Source organism: Heptranchias perlo, unplaced genomic scaffold (genome assembly GCF_035084215.1).
Source record: "Heptranchias perlo isolate sHepPer1 unplaced genomic scaffold, sHepPer1.hap1 HAP1_SCAFFOLD_256, whole genome shotgun sequence".
Classification (NCBI taxonomy): domain Eukaryota; kingdom Metazoa; phylum Chordata; class Chondrichthyes; order Hexanchiformes; family Hexanchidae; genus Heptranchias; species Heptranchias perlo.
The window spans coordinates 77,382-90,617 of NW_027139268.1; the positions used below are offsets into that span (position 1 = coordinate 77,382).

At 50.8% G+C, this 13,236-nt stretch overlaps 2 protein-coding genes across 16 annotated transcripts in view; both read right to left on the reverse strand.

The window, feature by feature from the left end:
* The window catches only part of LOC137310515 (uncharacterized), a 53,904-nt gene extending 49,679 nt beyond the window's left edge, over window positions 1-4,225 (reverse strand). Inside the window, exon 1 of the mRNA XM_067978284.1 lies at window positions 4,136-4,225. Coding sequence (XP_067834385.1) covers window positions 4,136-4,187 — 52 coding nt within the window. The 5' untranslated portion in view covers window positions 4,188-4,225. The remainder of the gene's footprint in view (window positions 1-4,135) is intronic.
* Window positions 4,226-4,245: 20 nt separating this feature from the next.
* LOC137310508 (class I histocompatibility antigen, F10 alpha chain-like) overlaps window positions 4,246-13,236 on the reverse strand; it is a 32,267-nt gene continuing 23,276 nt past the window's right edge. Inside the window, exons 6-10 of one of the 15 annotated variants that reach the window (XR_010960133.1) lie at window positions 10,617-10,649; window positions 10,027-10,054; window positions 8,603-8,861; window positions 7,316-7,820; window positions 5,867-6,559 (exon numbers count right to left, since the gene is read on the reverse strand). Coding sequence is in view for 14 of the 15 variants with exons in the window: in XM_067978253.1 (XP_067834354.1) it covers window positions 7,818-7,820; window positions 8,603-8,861; window positions 10,027-10,054; window positions 10,617-10,649 (323 nt within the window). In the remaining variant the exon portion in view is untranslated. Of the gene's footprint in view, window positions 4,613-5,866; window positions 7,821-8,602; window positions 8,862-10,014; window positions 10,055-10,616; window positions 10,650-13,236 lie in introns of those variants that run through there. The other 14 variants (XM_067978256.1, XM_067978253.1, XM_067978263.1 and 11 more) reach the window with 14 other exon arrangements.

A 13,236-nucleotide genomic window follows, 5' to 3' on the forward strand; every position in this document is an offset into this window, starting at 1 on the left:
ATCCCCAATCACACCGACAATCCCCAATCACACCCACAATCCCCAATCACACCCACAATCCCCAATCACACCGACCATCCGCAATCACACCGACAATCCCCAATCAGACCGACAATCCCCAATCACACCGACAATGCCCAATCACACCGACAATCCCCAATCACACCGACAATCCCCAATCACACCGACAATCCCCAATCACACCGACAATCCCCAATCACACCGACAATCCCCAATCACACCGACAATCCCCAATCACACCGACAATCCCCAATAACATCGACAATGTCCAATCACGCCGACCATCCCCAATCACACCGACCATCCGCAATCACACCGACAATCCCCAATCACACCGACAATCTCCAATCACACCGACAATCCCCAATCACACCGACAATCCCCAATCACACCGACAATCCCCAATCCCCAATCACACCGACAATCCCCAATCACACCGACAATCCCCAATCACATCGACAATCCCCAATCACACCGACAATCCCCAATCCCCAATCACGCCGACAATCCCCAATCACACCGACAATCCCCAATCACACCGACAATCCCCAATCACACCGACAATCTCCAATCACACCGACAATCCCCAATCCCCAATCACGCCGACAATCCCCAATCACACCGACAATCCCCAATCACACCGACAATCTCCAATCACGCCGACAATCCCCAATCACGCCGACAATCCCCAATCACGCCGACAATCCCCAATCACGCCGACAATCGCCAATCACACCGACAATCTCCAATCACACCGACAATCCCCAATCACACCGACAATCCCCAATCACACCGACAATCTCCAATCACACCGACAATCTCCAATCACACCGACAATCCCCAATCACACCCACAATCTCCAATCACACCCACAATCTCCAATCACACCGACAATCCCCAATCACACCCACAATCTCCAATCACACCGACAATCTCCAATCACACCGACAATCTCCAATCACACCGACAATCCCCAATCACACCGACAATCTCCAATCACACCGACAATCCCCAATCACACCGACAATCCCCAATCACACCGACAATCCCCAATCACACCGACAATCTCCAATCACACCGACAATTCCCAATCACACCGACAATCTCCAATCACGCCGACAATCCCCAATCCCCAATCACACTGACAATCCCCAATCACACCGACAATCCCCAATCACACCGACAATCCCCAATCACACCGACAATTCCCAATCACACCGACAATCTCCAATCACACCGACAATCCCCAATCACACCGACAATCTCCAATCACACCGACAATCCCCAATCACACCGACAATCCCCAATCACACCGACAATCCCCAATCACACCGACAATCCCCAATCACACCGACAATCCCCAATCACACCGACAATCCCCAATCACACCGACAATCCCCAATCACACCCACAATCCCCAATCACACCGACAATCTCCAATCACACCGACAATCCCCAATCACACCGACAATCCCCAATCACACCGACAATCCCCAATCACACCGACAATCCCCAATCACACCGACAATCCCCAATCACACCGACAATGCCCAATCACACCGACAATCCCCAATCACACCGACAATCCCCAATCACACCGACAATCCCCAATCACACCGACAATCCCCAATCACACCGACAATCCCCAATCACACCGACAATCCCCAATCACACCGACAATCCCCAATAACATCGACAATGTCCAATCACGCCGACCATCCCCAATCACACCGACCATCCGCAATCACACCGACAATCCCCAATCACACCGACAATCTCCAATCACACCGACAATCCCCAATCACACCGACAATCCCCAATCACACCGACAATCCCCAATCCCCAATCACACCGACAATCCCCAATCACACCGACAATCCCCAATCACATCGACAATCCCCAATCACGCCGACAATCTCCAATCACACCGACAATCCCCAATCCCCAATCACGCCGACAATCCCCAATCACACCGACAATCCCCAATCACACCGACAATCCCCAATCACGCCGACAATCCCCAATCACGCCGACAATCCCCAATCACGCCGACAATCCCCAATCACACCGACAATCTCCAATCACACCGACAATCCCCAATCACACCGACAATCCCCAATCACACCGACAATCTCCAATCACACCGACAATCTCCAATCACACCGACAATCCCCAATCACACCCACAATCTCCAATCACACCCACAATCTCCAATCACACCGACAATCCCCAATCACACCCACAATCTCCAATCACACCGACAATCTCCAATCACACCGATAATCTCCAATCACACCGACAATCCCCAATCACACCGACAATCTCCAATCACACCGACAATCCCCAATCACACCGACAATCCCCAATCACACCGACAATCCCCAATCACACCGACAATCTCCAATCACACCGACAATTCCCAATCACACCGACAATCTCCAATCACGCCGACAATCCCCAATCCCCAATCACACCGACAATCCCCAATCACACCGACAATCCCCAATCACACCGACAATCCCCAATCACACCGACAATTCCCAATCACACCGACAATCTCCAATCACACCGACAATCCCCAATCACACCGACAATCTCCAATCACACCGACAATCCCCAATCACACCGACAATCCCCAATCACACCGACAATCCCCAATCACACCGACAATCCCCAATCACACCGACAATCCCCAATCACACCGACAATCCCCAATCACACCGACAATCCCCAATCACACCGACAATTCCCAATCACACCGACAATCTCCAATCACACCGACAATCCCCAATCACACCGACAATCTCCAATCACACCGACAATCCCCAATCACACCGACAATCCCCAATCACACCGACAATCTCCAATCACACCGACAATCCCCAATCACACCGACAATCCCCAATCACACCGACAATCCCCAATCACACCGACAATCCCCAATCACACCGACAATCTCCAATCACACCGACAATCCCCAATCACACCGACAATCCCCAATCACACCGACAATCCCCAATCACACCGACAATCCCCAATCACACCGACAATCTCCAATCACACCGACAATCACCAATCACACCGACAATTCCCAATCACATCGACAATCCCCAATCACACCGACAACTGTGCCAATGCAAAAAAATCATATTTCTTTTTCTAAAACAGCGACAATCGAACCCACGTGTTCGCAGGTCGGGGTATGTAGTCGGAACAGAGGAATAAATGTCGGACAATGGCCTATTGAGCCTCCAGTGAGATTTCTTGTTGCCATGGTAGCTGGAACTCGAATCCCAATTCTCTCTCCTTTCTCCATATTCCTTAATGCCATTATTTCCCATGTAAACATCCCTCTCCTTGTTACACACCCAGTGGATGTTGTTAGGACAGCAAGTCCCACATTGTCACACTGTTTGTGAGCAGCAAATGTTCTTATGTTCACTTTTACTCAGCTCAGCTCAAATGATGTCCTCTGTTGATATCACTGCACCGGGGAGAGACAGAGAGAGACAGAGAGAGAGAGAGACAGAGAGAGAGAGAGAGACAGAGAGATAGACAGAGAGAGAGAGAAAGAGACAGAGATGGAGAGAAAGATACAGAGAGATAGAAAGTGAGAGAGAAAGAAAGAAAGAGACAGAGAGAGTGAGAGACAGAGGGAGAGAGACAGATTGAGATAAACAGGGAGAGAGAGAGAGATACAGACAGACACTCAGAGAGAGAAAGAGACAGAGAGAAAGAGAGACAGAGAGAGAGATTGAGAGAGACAGAAAGAGAGAGAAAGACACACACTCAGAGATAGAAAGAGAAAGGGAGAGAGAGCGACAGAGAGAGATAGAAAGAGACTGCAAAATAGAGAGAGAGAGAGATTGAGCGAGACAGAGAGACAGAGAGAGAGTGATGAGGAGAGAGAGATATGGAGAGGAAAAAATACAAAGCTGGACAGACAAAGTGAGCTCTCCCGTGTGAGTGCAATATACCGACACACATTCCCCGCACTCACAGACAGTCCCACCCCCAGGAAAATCCCAGGGAATTTGCTGCCCAGACCCTGAGCTGGAGAAGTGAAAGTGGCAGAGAAAGAGAGTGAGATTGGAAGGATGAATTCTGTACTTACCGGGAGAGACCCGGGAAAAACACAGGGATATGGAGAAAAGGATCAGCAGCATTCTGGGAATCCACGGCCTCTATTCCAATCAGTGACTGGGAATAAAATACTCAGAGAGGGACCGATCGAGCGTTTATTGACTGAACAAAACACAAATAAAACAAGAATCTCTCAGACTCCATTTTACTGTTTATCTCAAACTTTCTTCACTTCCTTGAACTCAAAGTGCAGAGTCTGAGGGTCAATGATTGGGTATTTTACAGAAATAGAACCAATTAAATGGAGAAACAGTCACCAGTCACCAGTTACCAGGACGATCAAACTCAGACAGGCTGAGAAACCGAGTGGAAGAGAGAGATTGAAGAGGCCTCCGACACCAGGTCCATTTTAAAGGGAGGAGAGAGTGGGATCTTGGGCTCCCCACTCACAGGAAACACATTGAGAACGGGCCATCCCCAGGAACTGTGAAACTGACTCTGCTCTGGGCTGGAGTTAGACCACAAACAGGAACAGTTAGACACAACCTTTAATATAGTGAATATCACAAGGGAATTCACAGAGGAGAAACACACGGAGCAGGAGGAGAGTGAGGGGAGAGGGTCAAACTAACAGGAGGAGAGTGAGGGGAGAGGGTCAAACTAACAGGAGGAGAGTGAGGGGAGAGGGTCAAACTAACAGGGGGAGAGTGAGGAGAGAGGGTCAAACTAACAGGAGGAGAGTGAGGGGAGAGGGTCAAACTAACAGGAGGAGAGTGAGGGGAGAGGGTCAAACTAACAGGAGGAGAGTGAGGGGAGAGGGTCAAACTAACAGGGGGAGAGTGAGGGGAGAGGGTCAAACTAACAGGAGGAGAGTGAGGGGAGAGGGTCAAACTAACAGGGGGAGAGTGAGGGGAGAGGGTCAAACTAACAGTGGGAGAGTGAGGGGAGAGGGTCAAACTAACAGGGGGAGAGTGAGGGGAGAGGGTCAAACTAACAGTGGGAGAGTGAGGGGAGAGGGTCAAACTAACAGGGGGAGAGTGAGGGGAGAGGATCAAACTAACAAAGGGAGAGTGAGGGGAGAGGGTCAAACTAACAGGGGGAGAGTGAGGGGAGAGGCTCAAACTAACAGGAGGAGAGTGAGGGGAGAGGGTCAAACTAACAGGGGGAGAGTGAGGGGAGAGGGTCAAATTAACAGGAGGAGTGTGAGGGGAGAGGGTCAAACTAACAGGAGGGGGAGAGTGAGTGGAGGTGGATACCTGAGTGTGAGTCACAGCCTGGACTCTAATTGAGGGGTTCACATGGTTTAAATATGATCCACTCCCACAGTTTCGTTGAAAGTAATTCTCCGATTTCCCTTTTCCCGATTGTTTCATGTGTTATAAACCTCTCTGGCACCTCCTTTCCAGGCTGAAGAGCCCAAGTCTCTCTGGTCTTTCCTCACAACTCAGAGCCCTGACACGGGGGACCAGCCTGGTGGCTCCTCTCTGCACTGCCCCCAGTGTCTGAGTGTCTCCCCTGTGTCTCAGTGACCAGACCCGGACACAGTACTAGTAAGAACACTGGGGTCCATGGGTTGACCATCCAGCCGAGGTCTCGGACTGAATGGGGCTTCAGTTTGGCCCATGGACGGCCTTCCATCACCCAGTTGTGATTAACTTTGAGTTGACCTCACCAGCTGCCGATTACAAGATCCACAAGCTGCTGAGTGAATGAATTAACCCTTTCTTGCCAAATCATCAAAGAAGGATTCAGACAACAAGTCATCAATCAACAAATATTTATTGACTCCAAGACACAATTATCACCACTTAAAGATAAACATTGAGTATTGAAATAATAAGAGATAAAGTTACTGACAGTGTCACCCAGCGAATTTGAATAATAAATAATGAACAGACGGAGTTAGTTCAGGAAATGGGTGACAGAGATTGTAAAGACAGCTCAGTGTCTCACTGGAATTCACCATGAACTGGGTTACTCATTGTCAAATTATAGCTGAGATTAGAGCCTGAGACGGGTATCAATTGGGGAGATTAAATTCCGAGTAACTCCTTCGATCACTGACAAGTTACCAGCATTGACTGGTCAGTTTATTGAGTAGGTTAGGGTCTGTGTACTGGTGGGGAGCAATGTTTCCAGAGCTGAAACGACCGTGTCCTCATGAGCGGGTTGGTTCAGTTGATCTCCTCCCCTGGGACGGGGAACGTTGAATTGGTGACAGGGTTTCTGTTCCACTTGAATCCTCCGTTCTGTTTGAACCCACCTCACACACGAGAGACTGGGTCTGTGCTCACTGACTCACCTCGAACCATCCTTGATCTCACACAACCTGTACAGTTCAGTGACACTCTTATTTCTGACTGTAACTGGCTCGTACAGTCATACAACCTGACTTCTGTAACCTTTAACTCTCTGTCCTGATATACTATGTACTTGTAAAGGTCGCCTTCTACATCTGTTGGAGACAAACAGAACATAGTGAGAGATGAGCCATGCTCCCTCTTGTATACCTTCAATTTAAATTAAACCCCCTTCCATTCAATTCACCAATCTGGTCACACATGTATCTGAAGGGTGCACCCTCTCGGTATCAATCACGTCTAACAGCCATCGAAGTGTTCTCGAAGACCTCGAGGTTAATGAGGCCTGGATCCCTGGGCAAACCCAACCATACAACCACTCCCCTAACATCTCAATCTTTCTCCAACAAAGGTCCTCGTCAGGCCCAGATGAGGAGCCATCTCTGGGCATTAATATAGAACATTGTATCGATATCTGTCTGTATAGATCTCTCTCTATCCATTAGTTTATGTCTTTGCATATACTGATGTATCTCACATTGTATCTATATCTGTCTGTATTGATCTCTCTCTATCCATTAGTTTATGTCTGTGTATATACTGATGAATCTCACATTGTATCGATATCTGTCTGTATAGATCTCTCTCTATCCATTAGTTTATGTCTGTGTATAAACTGATGTATCTCACATTGTATCTATATCTGTCTGTATTGATCTCTCTCTATCCATTAGTTTATGTCTGTGTATATACTGATGTATCTCACATTGTATCTCCGTCTCTCTGTGTTCCTTTATCTATCTTCCTATTTTTATCTCACTCTGTCTGGATTTGTCTCCCCACAAAAGACCCTGTTTTCTGCCTGTGAAACTTGGACAATATATTCACGTCACATTAAGAAAGGGACTCACTTTCCCCTCAGCTCCCTGAGACGACTAATGAAGATCAGATTGCAGGAGAAGATCCCTGACACCAAAGTCCTTCAAAAAGCTGAGATGCCGAGTATCGATGCTCTGATGGTGAGGACACGGCTACAATGGTCAGCTCATGTGGTGCGAGTGTCTGATGATCAAATCCTGAAGATGTTCTTTTATCGCACGTTGTCAACTGGGAAACGATTTTGTGATGTTCAGCAAAAGGGACACAAAGACTGCTTAAAAGCAACTCTGAAACTGTACAAAATAGACGTCCATAAATGAGAACAAGTTGCTGAAGATAAGAAGCCTGGGGAGGAACCATCCATGAAGACCCCTCCCACTATCAGGCCCATCACATTGCTGATGCTCAATGGAAACGGCAGCTGAGGGAATCTCGGCTGAAAAATCCAGATTCCCGACCGGGTGTATCGGTGACCCACTGTTCAATCTGTAATCACTCATTCACAGCAAATATAGGTCTCCATCATCAAAGGACTCACTGCAGGAAATAAGAACATAAGAACAGAAGAAATAGGAGCAGGAGTAGGCCAATCGGCCCCTCGAGCCTGCTCCGCCATTCGATAAGATCATGGCTGATCTGATCCTAACCTCAAATCTAAATTCATGTCCAATTTCCTGCCCGCTCCCCGTAACCCCTAATTCCCTTTACTTCTAGGAAACTGTCGATTTCTGTTTTAAATTTATTTAATGATGTAGCTTCCACAGCTTCCTGGGGCAGCAAATTCCACAGACCCACCACCCTCTGAGTGAAGAAGTTTCTCCTCATCTCAGTTTTGAAAGAACAGCCCCTTATTCTAAGATTATGCCCCCCAGTTCTAGTTTCACCCATCCTTGGGAACATCCTCACCGCATCCACCCGATCAAGCCCCTTCACAATCTTATATGTTTCAATAAGATCGCCTCTCATTCTTCTGAACTCCAATGAGTAGAGTCCCAATCTACTCAACCTCTCCTCAAATGTCCACCCCCTCATCCCTGGGATAAACCGAGTGAACCTTCTTTGGACTGCCTCGAGAGCAAGTATGTCTTTTCTTAAGTATGGAGACCAAAACTGTATGCAGTATTCCAGGTGCGGTCTCACCAATACCTTATATAACTGCAGCAATACCTCCCTGTTTTTATATTCTATCCCCCGAGCAATAAAAGCCAACATTCCGTTGGCCTTCTTGATCACCTGCTGCACCTGCACACTAACTTTTTGATTTTCTTGCACTAGGACCCCCAGATCCCTTTGTACTGCAGTACTTTCCAGTTTCTCACCATTAAGATAATAACTTGCTCTCTGATTTTTCCTGCCAAAGTGCATAACCTCACATTTTCCAATATTGTATTGCATGAGCTGATATTCTGTGTGTCTTCTGCGATATGGAAGGAGGAGTGACGATGATGGGCACGTTTCACACTAGTACAGGTGAGTCCAGTTACCCAGCAACAAGGTTCTGTGAACATCCTGCAGTGGTTTACAGTGAACTGACGAGGGAAGGAATGGAGAGGCACAAGGCAATCGGTTAAAGCCAGCCTGAGGAATGGGAAAGGAAGGGTTAAACATTTAATAATGGGACTGTCACTATCGGCTTGGTCAGGGTGTGACAGTGGGGTTTATATACAGCTTGGTGAGTGTGTAATAGTGATTGTGATCACCAAACATTAATGGACATTTAAAGAGATAAATATTAATGGTACATTTAAGGTGGTAATTAGAGAGTCTGACAGGTTTAATAGTGTGTGGGAGGGTGAGAGGGTCAGGGGGGAATGAGAGAGTGTGACAGGTTTAATAGTGTGTGGGAGGGTGAGAGAGGGTCAGGGGGGGAATTAGAGAGTCTGACAGGTTTAATAGTGTGTGGGAGGGTGAGAGAGGGTCAGGGGGGGAATTAGAGAGTCTGACAGGTTTAATAGTGTGTGGGAGGGTGAGAGAGGGTCAGGGGGGAATTAGAGAGTGTGACAGGTTTAATAGTGTGTGGGAGGGTGAGAGAGGGTCAGGGGGGAATTAGAGAGTGTGAGAGGTTTAATAGTGTGTGGGAGGGTGAGAGAGGGTCAGGGGGGAATTAGAGAGTCTGACACGTTTAATAGTGAGTGGGAGGGTGAGAGAGGGTCAGGGGGGAATTAGAGAGTGTGACAGGTTTAATAGTGAGTGGGAGGGTGAGAGAGGGTCAGGGGGGAATTAGAGAGTCTGACACGTTTAATAGTGAGTGGGAGGGTGAGAGAGGGTCAGGGGGGAATTAGAGAGTGTGACAGGTTTAATAGTGAGTGGGAGGGTGAGAGAGGGTCAGGGGGGGAATTAGAGAGTCTGACAGGTTTAATAGTGTGTGGGAGGGTGAGAGAGGGTCAGGGGGGGAATTAGAGAGTCTGACAGGTTTAATAGTGTGTGGGAGGGTGAGAGAGGGTCAGGGGGGGAATTAGAGAGTGTGACAGGTTTAATAGTGAGTGGGAGGGTGAGAGAGGGTCAGGGGGGGAATTAGAGAGTGTGACAGGTTTAATAGTGTGTGGGAGGGTGAGAGAGGGTCAGGGGGGAATTAGAGAGTGTGACAGGTTTAATCGTGTGTGGGAGGGTGAGAGAGGGTCAGGGGGGGAATTAGAGAGTGTGACAGGTTTAATAGTGTGTGGGAGGGTGAGAGAGGGTCAGGGGGGGAATTAGAGAGTCGGACAGGCGGGAAAATCGAAAGTTTACTTACTGAAAGACTCACGGAGGAGAGCGATCAGAGACTTCAGAAGCTGTGAAAATAAAAACAGAATAAAAATAGAATGTGAGATTAAACCATCTCCCAGCATTCACGAAACCACCTCAGACAGGAAGAATATTCACTGAGGGGAGGAACCCCCCCACCCCGAGTCAGTGAGTCCAGGGGAGGGGGTGAGGGACTGGAGGGGGTCCCTCCTGTGTAACTCCCCCCACCCCGAGTCAGTGAGTCCAGGGGAGGGGGTGAGGGACTGGAGATGTTCACAGTCTGATCTCTGTTTCCTGATTGATCCATTCTTCCTCATTAATGGATCAAACTGTCTGATGGACATTTTGTTTCTCTGCGCAGTTAATGTTCAAATCAGATTGTAAAATAATTCACCAACACATCAAAACAATGACTCGGATTATCCGAGCTGTTGTTTTTTCAGTGTAAGAACGGACTGAACTCTGGAAATACAGATTAAATATTTCACATTGTTTCTCTGCTGGATCGAGAATCTCCTTCTGGAGAACTCCCAGGAGAATGAAATTCGACAACTTAATGTCCCTTATTATCCATTTCATCCCCAACAATCTGTCCCCTCCGTCACTTACTGCCTGCTGTTATGTAAATCGGACTTGTTCGGTCTGCAGGAGAAAAATAAATGTCAGTGAGAATGGGGATCTCCCAAAATCAGAGAGTCAGCACACAACAAGGTGGGGAAATGGAGAGTGTGGAATAAATGCTCAGTCTCACACCCCCCTTCAGTCTCACACTCCCCCCTTCAGTCCCACACTCCCCCCTTCAGTCTCACACTCCCCCCTTCAGTCTCACACTCCCCCCTTCAGTCTCACACTCCCCCCCTTCAGTCCCACACTCCCCCCTTCAGTCTCACACCCCCCTTCAGTCCCACACTCCACCCTTCAGTCTCACACTCCCCTTCAGTCTCACACTCCCCCCTTCAGTCTCACACTCCCCCCCTTCAGTCTCACACTCCCCCCTTCAGTCCCACACTCCCCCCTTCAGTCTCACACTCCCCCCTTCAGTCTCACACTCCCCCCTTCAGTCTCACACTCCCCCCTTCAGTCCCGCACTCCCCCCCTTCAGTCTCACACTCCCCCCCTTCAGTCTCACACTCCCCCCTTCAGTCCCACACACCCCCCTTCAGTCCCACACTCCCCCCTTCAGTCTCACACTCCCCCCTTCAGTCTCACACTCCCCCCTTCAGTCCCACACTCCCCCCCTTCAGTCCCACACTCCCCCCTTCAGTCTCACACTCCCCCCTTCAGTCTCACACTCCCCCCTTCAGTCCCACACTCCCCCCCTTCAGTCCCACACTCCCCCCCTTCAGTCCCACACTCCCCGCTTCAGTCTCACACTCCCCCCTTCAGTCCCACACTCCCCTTCAGTCTCACACTCCCCCCCTTCAGTCCCACACTCCCCCCTTCAGTCTCACACTCCCCCCTTCAGTCTCACACTCCCCCCTTCAGTCTCACACTCCCCCCCTTCAGTCTCACACTCCCCCCCCTTCAGTCTCACACTCCCCCCTTCAGTCTCACACTCCCCCCTTCAGTCCCACACTCCCCTTCAGTCTCACACTCCCCCCTTCAGTCTCACACTCCCCCCCTTCAGTCCCACACTCCCCCCTTCAGTCTCACACTCCCCCCCTTCAGTCCCACACTCCCCCCTTCAGTCCCGCACTCCCCCCCTTCAGTCCCGCACTCCCCCCCTTCAGTCCCGCACTCCCCCCTTCAGTCCCACACTCCCCCCCTTCAGTCCCACTCCCCCCCCTTCAGTCTCACACTCCCCCCTTCAGTCTCACACTCCCCCCTTCAGTCCCACACTCCCCCCTTCAGTCTCACACTCCCCCCCTTCAGTCCCACACTCCCCCCCTTCAGTCCCACACTCCCCCCCTTCAGCCCCACACTCCCCCCCTTCAGCCCCACACTCCCCCCCTTCAGTCCCACACTCCCCCCCTTCAGTCCCACACTCCCCCCTTCAGTCTCACACTCCCCCCTTCAGTCTCACACTCCCCCCTTCAGTCCCACACTCCCCCCTTCAGTCCCACACTCCCCCCTTCAGCCCCACACTCCCCCCCTTCAGTCTCACACTCCCCCCCTTCAGTCCCACACTCCCCCCTTCAGTCCCACACTCCCCTTCAGTCTCACACTCCCCCCTTCAGTCCCACACTCCCCCCTTCAGTCTCACACTCCCCCCTTCAGTCTCACACTCCCCCCCTTCAGTCCCACACTCCCCCCTTCAGTCCCACACTCCCCCCTTCAGTCTCACACTCCCCCCCTTCAGTCTCACACTCCCCCCTTCAGTCTCACACTCCCCCCTTCAGTCTCACACTCCCCCCTTCAGTCTCACACTCCCCCCCTTCAGTCCCACACTCCCCTTCAGTCTCACACTCCCCCCTTCAGTCTCACACTCCCCCCCTTCAGTCTCACACTCCCCCCCTTCAGTCTCACACTCCCCCCTTCAGTCCCACACTCCCCCCCTTCAGTCCCGCACTCCCCCCTTCAGTCTCACACTCCCCCCTTCAGTCTCACACTCCCCACCTTCAGTCTCACACTCCCCCCCTTCAGTCTCACACTCCCCCCCTTCAGTCTCACACTCCCCCCTTCAGCCCCGCACTCCCCCCCTTCAGTCTCACACTCCCCCCCTTCAGTCCCGCACTCCCCCCCTTCAGTCTCACACTCCCCTTCAGTCTCACACTCCCCCCCTTCAGTCTCACACTCCCCCCTTCAGTCCCACACTCCCCTTCAGTCTCACACTCCCCCCCTTCAGTCTCACACTCCCCCCCTTCAGTCTCACACTCCCCCCTTCAGCCCCGCACTCCCCCCCTTCAGTCCCACACTCCCCCCCTTCAGCCCCACACTCCCCCCCTTCAGCCCCACACTCCCCCCCTTCAGCCCCGCACTCCCCCCTTCAGTCTCACACTCCCCCCCTTCAGTCCCGCACTCCCCCCCCTTCAGTCCCGCACTCCCCCCCTTCAGTACCAGTACTGGAGACTCTCCCACACTCACTCTGTCCCCTCAGTTCTCCATTCCCCTCTCTCTGACTCTCCTCTCTCAGTGCCCTGTACTCCCAGTACTGGAGACTCTCCCACACTCACTCTGTCCCCTCAGTTCTCCATTCCCCTCTCTCTGACTCTCCTCTCTCAGTGCCCTGTACTCCCAGTACTGGAGACTCTCCCACACTCACTCTGTCCCCCTCAGTTCTCCATTCCCC